The 17,867-nt window shown below is 44.8% G+C and overlaps 1 protein-coding gene across 1 annotated transcript in view; it reads right to left on the reverse strand.

Moving 5' to 3' along the window:
* The window catches only part of sorcs3a (sortilin related VPS10 domain containing receptor 3a), a gene marked incomplete at both ends in the record, with an annotated part of 398,627 nt that overhangs the window by 242,475 nt on the left and 138,285 nt on the right, over nt 1-17,867 (reverse strand). The window contains 4 exons of the mRNA XM_084317820.1: nt 11,836-12,015; nt 12,399-12,488; nt 16,107-16,225; nt 17,296-17,360. Of these exons, the coding sequence (XP_084173946.1) occupies nt 11,836-12,015; nt 12,399-12,488; nt 16,107-16,225; nt 17,296-17,360 (454 nt within the window). The remainder of the gene's footprint in view (nt 1-11,835; nt 12,016-12,398; nt 12,489-16,106; nt 16,226-17,295; nt 17,361-17,867) is intronic.

The following is a 17,867-nucleotide window of genomic DNA, read 5'->3' on the forward strand; positions in this document are numbered from 1 at the left end:
TTCCTCGAGGGTCTTGGAGAAGATGAGGATGTCGTCTAGGTATACTACCACAAACTCCTCCAGCATGTCACGAAGGACGTCGTTCATGAGCGCCTGGAATACCGCCGGAGCGTTGGTGAGGCCGAACGGCATCACCAGGTACTCGTAGTGGCCCCTGGGAGTCTTGAAGGCGGTCTCCCATTCATCGCCCTCTCGGATACGGACTAGATGGTAGGCACTCCGGAGGTCCAGCTTGGTAAAGACGATAGCCTGGGTGAGAGGCTCGAAGGTGGAGTTCATGAGAGGTAGAGGATACTTGTTCTTAATGGTGATCTCGTTGAGCTGGCGATAGTCGATGCAGGGTCGAAGGTCTCCGTCCTTCTTCCCAACAAAGAAGAAACCGGCCGCCACAGGAGAGGAGGAAGGCCGAATGAGTCCTGCTTCCAAGGACTCAGAGATGTATTGATCCATCGCTGCCTTCTCCGGGACGGTCAGACTGTAGAGGCGGCTGCCGGGAAGGGGAGCCCCTGAGCGGAGGTCGATGGCACAGTCGTAAGGCCGGTGAGGCAGAAGGGCCTGAGCCCTGGACTTACTGAAAACCTCCATGAGGTCTTGGTACTCGGGGGGTATGGTCGAGAGGTCCGGAGGCGGCTCACCAACGGATCTCCGGGGCGAGGGATTTATTTTTATTTATTTTGTATTTTTTTGCAGGCACGACCCCCTCCACGGCAGATATTTTTTGAATTTAATGAACCTGTACGTGCAATTTCCTGCAATATAGAGCCTTCAATCTTGACCAATAAAGCTGCTCTTTTCACTATAAAACTCAGTTAACCATAACGTAGTTATGGTTAGATTTATATATTGGGGGGGATATATCATATTTTTCATATGATCAAAAAGTGGTGGAGCAAGAGCATACCTTTGCTCCCCCAAGTTCAATAGTGGGAGAGCAGAGATGCTCCGAATGCTCTTATGGCCAGATTCACTGATACAAAGTAAAATAGTGCAGTGCAATAAAATAGTTAGTAAAATAGAATAAAATAATGCAATAGTGCATTGCAATAAAATAGTTATCATCGTATTTTTTCGGGAGGCCGGTAAGGAGTGCATTACAGTAGTCGAGTTGGCTTGAGATAAAGGCATGGATCTGGTTTTCAGCGTCCTTTTGATTTATAAATGGCCGTACTTTAGCTATGTTGCTAAGGTGGAAGAATTAAGTTTTTGTCAACTTGTTGATTGTGATTTAAAGCTTAGGTCTGAGTCTACCATAACACCAAGACTTAACTCACTCAAATACAGTTAGCAGCTGGATAGACCACAGATGGAAATTAGCTTCTGCTAAATCTGGTGCAAACATATTTTCATGTAACAATGATGAATTGTCAAATTTTTTATTTTTATTTTTTTTAAATAGATTCTGGGCTTTTCAGAAAACATTCGGGGCTTGAGCCCAAGTAGCCACCCCCTAGCCCCGCCCCTGCTCAGCACTTCTGGTAAATCATAAAAATACTATAGTCAAACCGGCCGAGCATGTAACATCTGTTCACCGCTCCGTGGTAGTCACCGACACTAGAGTTGAGAGCACTCCAGACTAGGGCCAACTAACATTCGGCAATGACGATCTCCCCTAGACGAGCAAACTATTGGAGATTATTATGAAGAGGACAAACGGTTACGATCCATCCATAGCATAAGGTGCGTTTTCACCAGACTATGTTGGATTCTAGTATTTTCAAACAGGCTGTCTGGATGTAACCATAATGTTATCTGTTGGGTGCTGCCAGGGCCAACTAACGTTATTTATTGTTCTGACCCAAGACACTTCGGAGCAAGAGTGGACAGGGTTTTGATGGACCTGCTGACAAAGGTAAAGTCTATTTTACCAAACCCCATCATAAAACATGCCTTTGTAATGATCCCAGCGTCAGAAAACAATTCCGGGACCCCCCCACCCCCATGGTTTGAGAATCATGAATCATTCTACTATGGTCATGTTACCTTTGACCTGGAAATAATATAAGTGGCAGGCGAGCAACCTGCATGAAATGTGCATATGCGCACAGAACACGCCATATCTCGCGTTCCAGGAAACGGAACTGGATTATTTTGAAACGGGACGATTGTTAGCATGGGATAGCGCAGGAACGAAGGTATGTAGAACTAATTAAAAATGTCCCTGTTGGAATATACATATTTCCTTTCAAATGAGCCATACTATACTACTATCTCCATAGCTATAATATAGAATATACGATGGGTCTGCAAACATTGTGAAAATGGTCAAGAAACGCTGGTAACAGGGAGTACAGATGGAAAAACAGCATGGCAGTCAAAGAGTTAACAGCTTCACTATGGATATCCTGGTTGGTAAACAACCGGTGATTAAGCATTACATCACGCAACAGAGTGTGTTATACAAATTAGATCATGCCTATGGGTGGTTGTTAGGCCCGACGCGCCGCGGAGGGTCGTTAGACCCCCCTAGGCGTGATCTAATTCGTATAACACGCAACTTCAAGTGATGTAATGCTTTTATACAATGGCTGAATTCACCCAACCTTATTGCTATACAATAAACACACAGTAATTGAAGCATAATGGAGATGTATTCACAAAACCATCCACAGAAAAAGTAGCCCCAAAAAAAAGTTGCCTCCGTGTCTAGAAGCAGAGGGAGGTGCTACAAAGCATGCCATCTAACAACAAACTTCATATAAATCGAGAGAAGATCATCGATTCAGATACAATTGAACACACACGGTTCCAAAGATATTAATGTTTTGCGTCTCATCTCTCCTCTGTCTGTGCTTCTCCTCTCCGGCACCCGAGACAGAGAGCACTCAGCCAGTGGCCACGCCCCTCAGACGCAAAGTTCTGTCGTTTTTCACACAGCGAGGAAAATAATACAGTCAGGCAATCTAACAAGAATTGACGTATTTACAAGTGTGTCAGTGTAATGGTGAAGTCAAGTGCTTTGAGCAGGATAAACGTATAATTTATATTATATATATGTTACAGTCAGTGTTGCGTTGTTTATATCAACACTGGTTGCACGCACGCTAATGACGCCACATGCACGCGCGTTCCCGGTCGCGTGCGCGCTCCCGCGCATGCGCATACATTTTCCCTCGCATAAGGACAGACTAAAGACAGTGCCTAATTGCCTCTACAAATGGAATGTAACACCTGACGACCGGCGCTATTGATATGCAAAGTAGCCAGGTGGGTACTGCGAGTTGGCGCATCAGTCGAGTGCAGCGCATTCCTGTGTGCACGAGCGTGCACATCCGTGCATGTGCGTGCACGCGCTTCTGCTCACACAACTTTGGTTGCACGGAGTGCAACCTCATCCCATGAGCAACGCATCACTGGTTACAGTATATAAAAATACCGTTTTACTTTTGTGCAGTAACTGTAGCTGCCACACCCCCCCCTTCCAACGTGCCTGATTGTTGTGCATTTTACTCTGCCAATTGGCGACCCAATAAAAACGGGTCCGCGACCCCTTTTGGGTCGCGACCCTAAGTTTGGGAAACGCAAGATCCAAGTCTGACAAAAAAAATATAAATCTACAGCCTTTTTTTTTTTTTTTTTTTTACCACGATTTTTATTTAGTTTCACAGTGGGTCATGACAAACCAATTACATAATCCAACATATGTGTAACGAACTAACATATTCCAGTTGACTATCTTTTTTGGAGGATTCGTTCAAAATATATTCATACTTCCATTTGTCTATCTATGGCGGACTCATTCAGAAAAAGTTATTTGGTTGTGGGAGGGATCTGGGGTCACGTGGAGTGTGTTATACGAAATAACAACGGCTAACTTGACTGTTTCAGCCAATCAGAATCAAGATATTTGCATTCCATTGTATAACTGTAATTAAACGACAGCCATAGCCAGTGAGCTGTGCCTGTGACCCTTTTCACACGGTGGCCATTTTGCTTTTATATCATGCTCAGGTTGGGTTTCCTTTCTTGGGAGCTGGGTGGAAAGGAAACCCAACCTGAGCATGACATAAAAGCTAAATGGCCAACGCGTGAATGTAGTCAATGGCATTGTGCCGTTTTTGTAGGAAATGCACGTCAGGATACCATGAATAGGTTGACCCGAGATCAATAGCTGTATAACAAATGTCATTATTGATTAAAAGACTTAACGCTAAATTGCTACAGCTGCCCTGTAAAAGGAATCATCTTGGTCAACACACACACATGGACACATACAGACACACATGCGCGTGTAGATACGTACACACATTATACACATTGTGCAGCAGCGCAGTAATGACATTGTTAATGACCACACCTTTGCCACGTCCACTGGCCATTATCTCACTTCCCTTGCTCTCTCAGTCTCACCTGCCATTGGCTGAGTGATAAACTGGATTCTACCGGTAGGGGTAGGGGGGGGGGGTGCTAAATCCCCCTCTACTATGAATGCTAATGTGACCACAGATAGCTAGTAAACTAACAAGGTCATTACAAGTCCAGAGTTGTATGGCAGTCAACCCTGTTAACTGTGTTCTGTATGCCATGTGTAGACCAGTAAGGAAAAGAAGGACTTCAGCATAATGTAAACCGTTTCTACACTGATAGAATACGGGTGACGATGGCAGTCTCAAAGTCTGCTCAAATAGACCGTGTTCTATTTGGGGTTCCCAAAGTTTTCAGGCCGCGACCCCCGAAATAACGGTGTCAGAGAGACCCCAACTATTATAGGAGGTATACAACATTTTATTTTATTATTTTTTTATAAATGGAAATGTATGGTTGAAACATGCAAACGTTCAAACGCACACACTAATAAGCATTGGAAGCTTTTAACCAGGGCCAGACTGGGGAAATCATTCAGGCCAGGAAATATAGTCCGAAATATAGCCCCAGTCAGGCCACTTTTTAAGCGGGGGTTCTGGGGGTCCCCCACCAGGAAATGTTTTGTTACAAAGACTTCATTTCCTGCATTCTGGTGTAGGATTTTTTTTTTATTTATACCCTTTAAATGCCAGTGTTTGTGATGGCATCACAAATTATTGTTAAAAATAATTAGCAACAACACTGATTTTGATGGATTTTCAGTTTTTTTGTAATGTCAGATTGAAAAAAATACTCACTCTTACCAGTGATGGGAATAACGGCGCTATAAGTAACGACGTTACTAACGGCATTCGTTTTTTCAGTAACGAGTAATCTAACGGATTACTCTTCCAATCTCAATAACGCCGTTACCGTTACTGCAAATAAATGCGGCACGTTACTATGAATGAACCTGTTTCTTTCATCAGACAGATATCTGCGCTGAGGGGCAATATGTTCTTACTTGTTTAGTGCGCAAATTCTCCACTCATCTCCTCTGGAAGCACTGCTCCACTGTCTCTGTCTGTCTACTCTGGTCAAATCACATTCAGCGTCCCGTCAGCGTGTCTCCCCCCCCACCCACAGTCTGCGAATCAGAGCAGAGTAGGGCGGGTCTTCACGGAATGCATGTTGTCTTTCAGCAGGGCCGAGTCAGAGCGAGTTGACAGGTAGTCTAATCTGCAGGTACTGTAGCTAGTAACCTCATTCCCAGTTGTATCCCTGTGAGATAAATGTAGCTAGTAGCCTAGTTTCGCCAGCAGGCAGTTAGTAGAAAAATGTGGCATGTTCAAAGAAAGTAAAAGAAAAGTCGACAGTGAAAATCGCTGCAATTCAATGGTGCATGGACTAAAAAATATGCATGCATCCTCCCAGCACCAAGAAACGGTAGCTCTTGTGAAGAGTGGCAATTTGAAGCCACTATGAAACAAAACACAGTTATTTTGATGCAGCCTTTCCTCAGAATTCAGTGCTAAGAACCACAAAAATAAATGGAATGAAATCATATCAAGCTGCAAGCAGAATTATTGTTAAAAAAATGCACATGCATTTCCATAGCTGTGGATGAGTCCACTGACACCACTGAGCATGCTCAGTTGCTGGTGTTTGTGAGGTTTTAGTGAGTTTGTTTGTGAGAAGATTGGATCAGTTGTACTTTTTTTTTGAATACTTTAAACCCATTTTTTGTGGAATATTTGATGCGGCCCAGCCTCACCCAGACTCTACCTCCAGGTAAATTGAGTTTGAGACCCCTGGTTTAGAATGATTCGATTAGATTCTTATATCTGTATGTTGTGTATGTCAGAAAAAACATGAATTGAAAATGGGGGACCCTGATGTAAACAAGACGAAAGTCTTTCTCTGATCTGCATCCCCTTAACAATTGTGTGTATTGAGCCGTACTGCTGTACCCATTCTGCAATCTGTTAATTAAAATGTTCAATCAATCAGTATATATTTGTTATTTATTTTTGGTATAGTGCTTAACAAGCATAATTTAATGTTGCCCAGTTGTGGCCTGTTGAGGGGCAATACATATCAAAAGTTCCAAAACATCTATTGTATTTGTATGATCCACTATATAAACATAGTAATTATAATATCTACATACATGGCATTTGATTGGAGGCTAGTCTCACTTTGTCCCACAGCAACATTAAAATAGTTTAGATTTGTGTATGTTGTTTATGTAAAAAAATAAATATTGAAAGTAACGCAATAGTTACTTTCTGAAGTAACTAGTTACTTTTATAATTTGTAACTGAGTAAGTAATTTAGTTACTTTTTGGAAGAAGTAACTAGTAACTGTAACTAGTTACTTTTTAAAAGTAACTTGCCCAACACTGACTCTTACCATAAGGGACTAAATTGTCCTCTTCAAAAACGCCATACAAATATTACTATATGTTGAAATACCACTTTTTCTTTCATAAATCTTTTATTCAACTTCAGCCCTGATCATAACACCACATATTCATTTTATAATTTTAACCCTTTAAATGTGTGAGGTTCTCCTCTCCCTGGACATTTAATTCCTGTTCCCTGTACTTTAATTCCCTGTCTCCTCACTTCACTAGCCCCCACCCTCGCGTTCGTTTGCTCTTCAGCAGCCACACCCTTGGACTACCTGTCATTATGTGTTTGATTGGTCTGGTGCCGAACACACACTTCTAGTTTCAAGTATCAATTACCTTCACGCACCTGACGTGTATTCTAATTAGTTCCCCTTTGGGCTTTAAGTACCTCGCTCTTCCCCTCTGGCCTTGTCGGGTCGTTCCGTATCATATCTCTATCACCTAACTCCTTCGGGAGGTTCTCTGTCTATAGGCTCCTACGGGAGTTTTGTTTCTGTCAGTATGCTGTTTTATCTCCGGCGTGAGACGAGGTGCAAGCTTTGGCCACCTGTCGCCGTTGCCTGGAGGGAGATATTGTACTGCGCTCCCTAATTCTCTACGGGAGGTATTCCAGTGTTCCACCCCAGACCTCCGCGCCAGATGCGCTCAAGCCTTCGCCACCTGTCGCCGTTTGCCTGGAAGGAGACACCGTACTGCGCTCTCTAAACCTCTACGGGAGGTATTCCGGTGTTCCACTCCAGACCTCCGCGCAGCAGATGCGCTCTCCGTACCGGCGCGTACTCCAAGCAGACGCGCACCATCCAGACCTCCGCGCAGCAGACGCGCATCGCTTCCTAATACTCTACGGGAGGATGCGTCTCTCCGAGCCGGCGCGCTCTTCCGCGCAGACGCGCCCTTCACTCCAGACGCGCATTCAGACGCACTCCAGATGCGTCCTCCGTACCGGCGCGTACTCCAAGCAGTCGCGCACCACTCAGACCTCCGCGCCAGATGCGCCCTCCGTACCGGCGCGTACTCCAAGCAGTCGCGCACCACTCAGACCTCCGCTTGGACAACCCGTTCCCCGTGGCGACGCGCTCGCCCTGTTTGATCCTGCTCTCTTTACGCACAGCGCCTGGGTGAGTTTTGCAAGACTGTCTTTGACCCTATCGTTTTCGTGTGTGTTAAACACTGAAGAGATCCTGCTTTTTGTCAGACTGTCACTCACCCTGTGCCTGTTTTTGGATTGTTCATTTGGGATAATATTTGCTTGAACTTTGCTCACTGTGTGATTTCACACCGAAGATATTTTCACCTGGATTATTATTGGGGCATCGCTTACTGTGTGTATTCACACCGAAGATATTATCACTTGGATTATAATTGGGACTTCGCTCACTGTGTGTATTTGCACCGAAGATTCTATCACGTGGATTGTTGTTGGGACATTACTCGCAGTGTGTATTTACACCGAAGATTCAGTCACTTGGATTACTCTGTTTTGGGACAAGTCACTTCTCCTGTCACCTGCTCTGTTCCCAACTGTACTCTGAGCTAACCCGCTCTCTCTCTCCCTCTCTGTCCCGTTTCCACCTCGGAGAGCTGCCGAGAGGATTCTGCAGAGCGGCTCTGACGTCACTGTCAGATTCCTCAGACGAACCTTCCCGGGAGAAGCTGCAGAGCAGCAACATTCTTCTAATGCTTGTATCCCAGTCCTTCTAGTCCTCCTAGTCTTCCCTGTCCCCAGCCCGCCTCCGCGGGCCTCTGTTCCTGTTTCCCCTCTCTAGTCCTCCTAGTCCTCCCTGTCCAGTCCTCTAGTCCTCCTAGTCCTCCCTGTCCAGTCCTTCTAGTCCTCCTAGTCCTCCCTGTCCCCAGCCCGCCTCCGCGGGCCTCTGTCCCTGTTTCCCCTCTCTAGTCCTCCTAGTCCTCCCTGTCCAGTCCTCCTAGTCATCCTAGTCCTCCCTGTCCAGTCCTCCTAGTCCTCCTAGTCATCCCTGTCCAGTCCTCCTAGTCCTCCCAGTTCCTGCCCTTGTCCCTTGCCCTGTCCTGTTTCCCTTAGCCTTCCCCTTAGCCAGCTCGCCTCTTAAAGGCACTGTGCCTTTTTCCCTTTTCTTGTTTTCCAGTAATTTGTGTTCTCCCTTAAAGGGACAGTGCCGTTTTCTGTGTGTTTCAATAAATGCCCAGTTCTTGGCTTACTCTCATACCTGTCTTGTGTTGTGCGATTGGGGTCGGTTACAAACCATAACAAAATGCCAGTGTGTGTGATGGCATATATTTGCAATATATCAAATGCAAAGTAGATTTTTCTGGTGGGGATTATTACAGGCTAGCACGTGTCAATGATTAGCAACAACACTGATTTTGATGGATTTTTAGTTTTTTTGTAAGGGTCCACCAATCACATGCGGCTCCCTTTGTGTGTGTGTGTGTGTGAGCAAGAGAGAGAGAGAGAGATAGTTCTCCAACTTGTGTGAGTTGCAGTGATCTCCTGGTTATTCCCCACCTAGGTTATCTAACTATTGCGCCGCTGCAACTATAAACACTGGCCTGGCCTGCTTCTAGGTTCAGTGGCCTGACTGCATTAAAAAAGAAAAGAAAAGAAAAGATTTGTATTTTTTTGGAAATCTTTATTTTTTTGGAAATCATCTGGCGACCCCCCCACGGCGGGAACCACTGGTGTAGAGGATTATTTTGAAGAGAATGAAAAGACTGTCCCGGATTCCGTTCGATGCAGTTTCAACAAAGTTTATTGAATATACACCGGAAATCATCTCAAATGATGAGACACTCATCGCAAAACGTGGAACCTCTCTCTGAGTTGTCTACTCTCCAATGTTCTGACCATTCCCTTGTGAGACCATCTCTTGAAACAAACCAGCCCCTATAGTTATAGATAATGGCTTACTCAGTCTCTTTGTTATTTTCTAGGCAAAAGGTAAATGGCTGCATTCATATAGCGCTTTTTATCCAAAGCGCTTTACAATTTGTTTCTCCCATTTTTACCCATTCAGTCACACATTCACACACCGACGGCGGATGCGACCATGCAAGGTGCTCATCAGGAGCAATTAGGGGTTAAATGTCTTGCTCAAGGACACTTCGACACGCTGCCCGTGAGGAGTGGGATTTGAACCAGGAACCTCCGGATTACCAGATGACTGCTCTACCTCCCTATCCACTGTTGCACCAGGCAAATTCCTGGCTCTGTGGAGAAACGTATGATGCATACAAACTAGTACTTAACACACCTAACCTCAAGTTGAACCCCTTGTGGCTCCCTGGTCATGAAAACTACTTTTTTGAAGTAGGGTTAGGGTTAGGGTTAGGGTAAGGGTTAGGGTTTGGGTTAGGGTTAGGGTTAGGGTTAGGGTTAGGGTTAACCCTAACCCTAACGCTTACTAACGGCTATTTCTGACCGCTATTTCTGACCGAAATAGTCAACCTTTCAACCTAACCCTAACCCTAACCCTAACCCTAACGCTTACTAACGGCTATTTCTGACCGCTATTTCTGACCGAAATAGTCAACCTTTCAACCTAACCCTAACCCTAACCCTAACGCTTACTAACGGCTATTTCTGACCGCTATTTCTGACCGAAATAGTCAACCTTTCAACCTAACCCTAACCCTAACCCTAACGCTTACTAACGGCTATTTCTGACCGCTATTTCTGACCGAAATAGTCAACCTTTCATTTTTATAATGGCAGATTCTTATTCACAGGAATTTTGTCCATTTTTCACACGCTGTAATATGGTGTCTAAAATATAGAAATATGAAGAATATGGATATGAATATGAATCTTTTCAATAGAAACAGACATGGTATCAAACGAACACAAATATAAGTTGTTAAAATTCGGAAATATTTGTAATTTGTTACAGATATCTTGAGATTGGGCTATTAATGTTAATCATGGGGAAAAGAATGTTTTAAAAATAGTAAACAGTTAAAATTATATGGCTTTATACATGATGTATCATTTCATCTCTTAAGCCCAGTGAGTGCCACAATCCTTAGGAAGCCACAAGGGTTAACCCTTTCACTACCACACTACCAAAGGGTTAACCCTTTCACAGCGACAATACAGAAGGTTAACCCATTCACTGCCACACGACAGCAGGTTAGCCCTTTCACTACCACACTACAGAAGGTTAACCTTTCACTACCACACTACAGACATGAAAGGGTTAACCTTCTGTAGTGTGGTAGTGAAGGGGTTAAAAAGGTAAAAATATGGTTAATCTAAGGTCAGCAGATGTTTAAACAAAAAAATAGGGAACACTACCAAATCATTGTATGCGAAAACTACTAGAATAAAGACCTTTCTGATTCTGATTCTGATAAGGCCTCTTGGTTTATATAAAAAATACACTACAACCGCAAGGCGGTATGAATGCGTACAAAGTCAATGGAAAGACACAAATGGAGAGAACGAGGTGTAGCTTTGTTTCGCTTCAGGTGGCGTGGATGACATTGGAAGGAAATCCGCCTGACATGATGGAGCAAACATACGGGCCTATCTTCACAATGAATATGAAATAGACTGCTATAAATGCTCCGTTAGCCTGTAGGGATTGAATATGTTACATTTAGAAACGGTCCCGTGGCTACTGTCAAGGCCAAGCGTACAGTATGTGGAGCCTAGTTTCGCTAGTGCCATTTACTGGTTTTGCCGGAGTTGTGATGACGTTTTGCAAAGCGTCTGAACGTATGGTCAAAGCCGTACCTGCCGACACTCTTTTTTTAAACATTTCCGCTGCTGTGCTGCATTTTGGTAATTTCTCCTGCTGTGCTGCCTTTTGGTAATTTCTCCTGTTATGCTGCCTTTTGGTCATGTATTGTGTTAATCTGTTCTGACCCCTCTTAAAGTGTTTTTAATTGAGTGACTTATAGTGACACAAATTAAATCAGGCTTTGTATGGGGGGGGGGATTTGTGTTGCCATATTAGATTGAGAGACCGCCTAATCTCCTTCATACACTACGCTTAATTAGTAAGCGCAGTCTAGCAGTCAGCCTCCGACACGTTGAAAATGAACGAGAAACAAACCACAAAAATTTTATATTCCTCTTTTTTTCACAAGCCTATAATGTTGTGCAGGTGTGGTCAGAGCCAGTGTGTAATATGGCATATGGTAACTTTACGACACGTAATCCTACCTCATACAGGTCCAGCATCTGGTTGCCGCCGATGCCCTTGGTGGTCTTGACGTTCTCCATGGCCAGGGTGAATAAGATGCCTTTGGTGTCGGACAGGTAGAGGTTATAGGTGTCGTTCTGGTTCCACTCCTGCACCGCTGCGAACACCTGCTTCTCGTCTGTGCTGACGATGTGCAAATCCTACCGGGGGGAGTGTGGGAGAGATTAGAGGAGTTATGACTGGAGGGTGAGAGGTGCCGGATTAGAACAAGCCGACCCCTGTGGGTCTGGTCATGGGAGCAGGTCTCTGTAGGACACGCTACGGTCTGAATACAGATTCCTGACGTAGTGGAGCTCGCTGAGGATCTCATCTGAGTTGTACTACGAGAATCAAAACGCTTCGATTTGGAGACAGATGAGTGGGCAGGGAAACATCAGAGGAGAATGTATTGATTAGTATGACTATTACTAGGGCAATATGTATGAATAATCCATGCACACAACCCATTAAAGGTCAATTTGAGAGGTTATGTTGCTGCGGTATTTGCTACATGTTTGCTAGCATGAAGGTGGCAGTGGCTTACCTTAGGCAGGGAGTATTTGGGCAGTTTGATCTGTAGGAATGGGTCTCTCTTGTAAGATACATAGTAGCTGGCCCGTCCAGATGTAGGAACCTGCAATAAATAGAGGCCAGTGGACATCTGTAACATACATGCCTCAGCACCTCACTGATACAAGCAGTGTTGTAGTAGTCGAGTCCGAGTCCAGGACTGATTTTCAGGACTTGTGACTCGACTTGGATTTGAGAACCGATGACTCTGCCTTTGACTTGGACTCGAGCATTGATAATAATAATAATAATAATAATTTAGGACCTGCTCAGAGGTCATCAATCGGCACACATGCGATGCATGCATGCAATTCGTATCTGCGATTAACCCATCCCGTCTTCCTTCCCCCCCAAGGGCAGCCGGGAGCAGAGAGGCGTCAACGTGAGCCGCGCCAGGGGACCAATCCAAGTGCTCCTGTCCGTCTTCGTCAAGGACGCCACAGCGTTAGCGATCTATTGTTGTGCATGTTTTTCCATTGGTCTTATCGGGGAAACCCTTGCGAGCACGGGGAGAACATGCAAACTCCACAAAGAAAGGCCTGGGAGATACCCCACCTGGGTAACTGGCATCATGGAAACCTGGTCCCCAAGCGGGAATCGAACCCTGGACCTTCTTGCTGTGAGGCGACAGTGTTAACCACTACACCACCGTGCCGCTTATTGCATTCAGACTCGGAATGTGCAGATGAGGACTCTGACTTGTTAATTGATAAATACAGTTATTTATACAAAATTCTAAAATGTATTAGGCCCTAATCATTTAGCATAATATATTGATGGCTAGTGCATTTGTTTGGCTATTGTGTCACAAAGTAAACTAATTTAAATGGTGACTGCTGTGTAATTTATGTTTAGTGTAGACCTTTTTTATTTGTATGTCAGCTCTTTGACTGGCAGAGTGGAATGGACTCAACCTTGATGACTTGTACTCGGACACGGACTAGGGTAATGGGTACTCGACTCGGACTCGACTCAGGCTCTTCTTTGGTGACTCAGACTCGGACTCGAACACTGGGGACTCGAGACTCGACTCGGACTCAAGATTTAGTGACTCGACTACAACACTGGATACAAGGAAGTATAGTTGTTTCTAAGGCAACGACTTATGGGGATCCTAAATAAATATAAACATAAACACACCATATTTATTCCTATTTTATCAAAATAATAGGGGAAAAGTATCCCATCTTTTTTCAAGCCATTGTGATCTGCAAGGTATCCGGTGGACTTTGAGGTGCGATCTCCCGGCTTGCATTCAGAGGAGGCTGCTGCTGCCTCTCTACTTGTCAATGCCCTTTGTGGTTTCAAGGTAGACTTTGGTAAATATCTTGTAGGACAATCAATAGGCTCATTATTCTTTGTCAAGAGAAATCTTTATGTTCCCTAACCAATGCTCAACTCCTGTCTGGGAGAAAGTCATCCTTAATGAGCCCGGCGCTATGCAAACACGCTGAGCTGTTAGCTTACACGGTACAAAAACACAGAGCTGGATGGTGACGGTAGAGGCCTGCTGTTAGCACCGCTATCAGGCTGAACGTGATTAGACGTGCTTAATCGACTTTCCCCCTCAAATTAATAGCTATTTTATAACGTCTTAAGGGGCGTTCTTCTTCAAATTAAACTCTCAAGTCTCTGTCGGGGGTTAAAGTGAATTGGTATTATTACCTTATGACAGGAGCAATTACCATAATGTGTTACTGTACTCGTGTAAGAGCGCTGAATGGCCGGCGAGAGGGACAATCTGGCTGTGAAGAGAAAGTAGCGGGGGAGCGGTGAGCACAGTCCCACACGCAATCGAGTGAAGAAGCGAGAGATCGATGCAGAGAGACCAGAGGCAGTTTGAACTTTAAGAGGAATTGGGGTGATTGATTTTCTCCCCCCATTCCGTTCAGGGTCTTTCATCTGTGACGGTGTGGGTAAAAATGGAAGGGGCGGTTTAGGTCGGGTGGTTGTGGGTTTTTCGCTCGAGGGAGTAGAGAGGTCAAACATGAGAGATCTATAGAGTACAAAAGTATTTTTGGTCTATTACGCTGTCAAAAGTTTAGGAGGAAAGGAGCCTGTCTCTCTCAGGTACGGTAAAGCTGTCTCATATAATGGTTGAAGAAGTGCGTCTTTAGTTTGACGGCGAAAAATTTGACAGGTTTCGGCTGTCCTAACTGTGGTGGGCAGTTCATTCATTGGATAAAAACGTATGTTGTGGCAGAGCAGCAAATATGACTATTCTTACTTTTCCCCTGTTGACTTTTAAATGCATAAATCCTCATTAGCACAACGTCTAAGTAAATAAGATTCAGGCCGGGGAGAACATTTAAATATAAGCCAAAAATCGCACGGATGTTGAGAGATTAGCATTTCAGATTTTTCTCTCACACAAATTATGATTAATACGACACACTGGGTACTGACTATGATGAATATAAAAAAAATGATTCACATTACAAAAACAATGTGCATATGTTCAGTGGAGTTTGAAAAGTAAGGATTTTTACATATTTTCCATTTGCAGTCCAACACCCATTTCTAAATGATATATGGCACCATTTTATAGAAAACTGTGTCTCCATTGTTTCCATGACAGCGGAACATTCTACATGGAATGTTTATGCAGCACACAAAACAATTACAATGCTGTGTACATAGTTAAAACAAATAACGATTACCTAAGGAAAAAAGAAAATCGTAAAAAATGCTTGTTTTATACATGAACGCTGAAATCTTACAACAGAACGATTAATCATGAAAACGATTTCTTGAATAACAGCTTCTTCACACACATGAGCACCAGCAGATTATCCAGGTGTTGCATTTTGTGGGAATGGGGATATGTAAACACATCATACTGTACATAGTAGCCGACCCAAGTGTCATCCAAACAACAAACAACCTATGTCAGTCAAGGTTAATGATGTGTGCATTACACAATAAATACTTGTGTGCGTGCGTGTGTGTCTGTGTGTGTGTGTGTGTGTGTGTGTGTGTGCATGTGTGTGTGTGTGTGTGTGCGTGTGTGTGTGTGTGTGTGTGTGTGTGTGTGTGTGTGTGTGTGTGTGTGTGTGTGTGTGTGTGTGTGTGTGTGTGTGTGTGTGTGTGTGTGTGTGTGTGTGTGTGTGTGTGTGTGTGTGTGTACAAACATGCCAGAGTGAAACCAGAGTGGTTTGGCCTTACCAACAATGTCTTTGCTAACATACCAAATACACCGGACGTTGTTTTTGTTGACACCAGCCACAGGGAGGTGCTGGTCATAGAAGTAGGCTGTACCTTTGATCTGTACATGGACCAGGCCTTCCGGGACAAGTATATCAAATACCAACCACTGCTCAGTGTGATGGCTGACCTTGGGTATAGGTGTAGATATAGTGTACTTGTATTCGGAAGTCTTGGCCATGTATACAAATGCACCATGACCGGTCTGAGAATTGCTGCAATGTCTAAAAGAAAAGCCAAACAAATTGCCAAATATTGCTCAGCTATTATTGGCAGCTTAGCCACGTGGAGAAGGAGGTGTGTGTGTGTGTGTGTGTGTGTGTGTGTGTGTGTGTGTGTGTGTGTGTGTGTGTGTGTGTGTGTGTGTGTGTGTGTGTGTGTGTGTGTGTGTGTGTGTGTGTGTGTGTGTGTGTGTGTGTGTGTGTGTGTGTGTGTGGAGGGGATTTGGTGGAGCCATATCTCTCGTTGAGACCCCTACCTGGATGAACATGTAGTTGTCCTGGACCACCAGCGAGCTGATGTCGATGTATCCGGGGAACGGGTAGTGTCTGTTGGCCTCTGCGCACATCTGAGCTCGGCATGTGACATACTGTACATCTGCCAGATGGAGGAGAGGTATGGGGCTGTGTATTAATGTTTCATACAGCTGTTGTAGCGATCCTATTCACACAACACTGTGTCCCCCCTCCCGTCCTTTGATGTAGAGCTGATGCCATCTTTGACGGGCACCATATGCACCAGGGTGGGATAATAAACGACGATGCACTCAAGACGCCGGTAGAAACATGCTTTTTGTCACTTGAACTACGATGACTTCCGTCCTATAGGCGTGCGCGCACGGTCTGACATTTTGGTAGATGGATTTGCCAATTGTTTGTAGCACGTGCACACAACGTAAGCGTAAACAAGCATCTCCCGCCTGTCAATCATAACGAGCAGGGAGAGCGAGGAGCACAGTCAGGCTGCTGAGGCTCCGTTGATGCGGGACCTGGGGTGAATCAGTTCACCTATGGAGGACCTTGATGGTAATGCCATTCAGAGTCATGGGGTTGACATTCAGAGAGGGAGAGGGATGAGAGGAAAATACCATATTAATCAAGTATCATGCACTGCATTTATCAGCGGGGTAATCCAGTGGTCCCCCCGGGACCTGCTCTAAACCCAATCCATTCCTTTACAGCTGTCCTCTCTCCCCTCTATCTCAATCCCCCTCTCGCTCTTTATCTTTTTCTCTCTCTCTCTCTCTCTCTCTCTCTCTCTCTCTCCTATCTCTCTCTCTCTCTCTCTCTCTCTCTCTCTCTCTCTCTCTAAACCCTCTCCAACCGTCTCTTGCTCTTTCTCGCCCACCCCCCTCTCTCTCTATATATCTCTCTATCTCTCTCTCTCTAACCCTCTCCAACCCTCTCTTGCTCTTTCTCATCCTTCCCCCCTTCTCTATCTCTCCCTCTCTCTCTCTTTCTTTTCAATGGACCTATCTCAAACCCTGCCCTCTTTTCTTGATCCTCCAATCACAACGGTCGCTTACACTGAATATGCTCCTCCTTCCATTCTCTTCCTTGCCTGTGTGTCTGTGTAGGGGGCTAGCGGTAGATGCTTACATGTGTGCGTGCATGTGTGGTGTGTGTGTATATAAGAGTGTGTGTGTGTGTGCTGTAAGAGAGACGTACTTCCATCAGGTGTGTGCGCTTCCATGTGGATCAGATCTGGTTCCTTATCCAGACCTCTTACAGACCTGCGTAGAGGAGGAGGAGGAGGAGGAGGAGGAGGAGGAGGAGGAGGAGGAGGAGGAGGAGGATTAACCGAAGCAGAAGGACAGAGGAATAACCGAACAGAAAGAAAGGAATGGGAAAAAGAGTGGAGTAGGAAAGACAAGATAAGTGAGGGGAAGAAAGAGGATGGCAGAAGGGGAGAGAAAGTAGGAGGCGGGGAGAATAGGTGAATAGAGGATGGACGAGAGAGGGAGGGAATAACAGATGAGAGGAGATGGGTCTCTGCGGGGGCATTCTGCTCCAGTTATAGATGGCTTATTTTAGCTTAGCTATGCCAAAGCTATACCTATATACAGGGATGCAGGAAAGTCTCACCCCCCCTCCCCTCCCCAAATGTGTCCCAAATGGAACATTATGCCAAGCACACCCACGGCACCGCAGGCTTGTTTTCCTTCTAATAACCTGTCACAGTAGTGTAAATACATAGGAATAAAAATAAAGAAACCAAAGCTATGTCTCGCAAAGGACAG

The sequence above is a fragment of the Notolepis coatsorum genome (assembly GCF_963971535.1).
Source record: "Notolepis coatsorum genome assembly, chromosome: 7".
NCBI classification, from domain to species: domain Eukaryota; kingdom Metazoa; phylum Chordata; class Actinopteri; order Aulopiformes; family Paralepididae; genus Notolepis; species Notolepis coatsorum.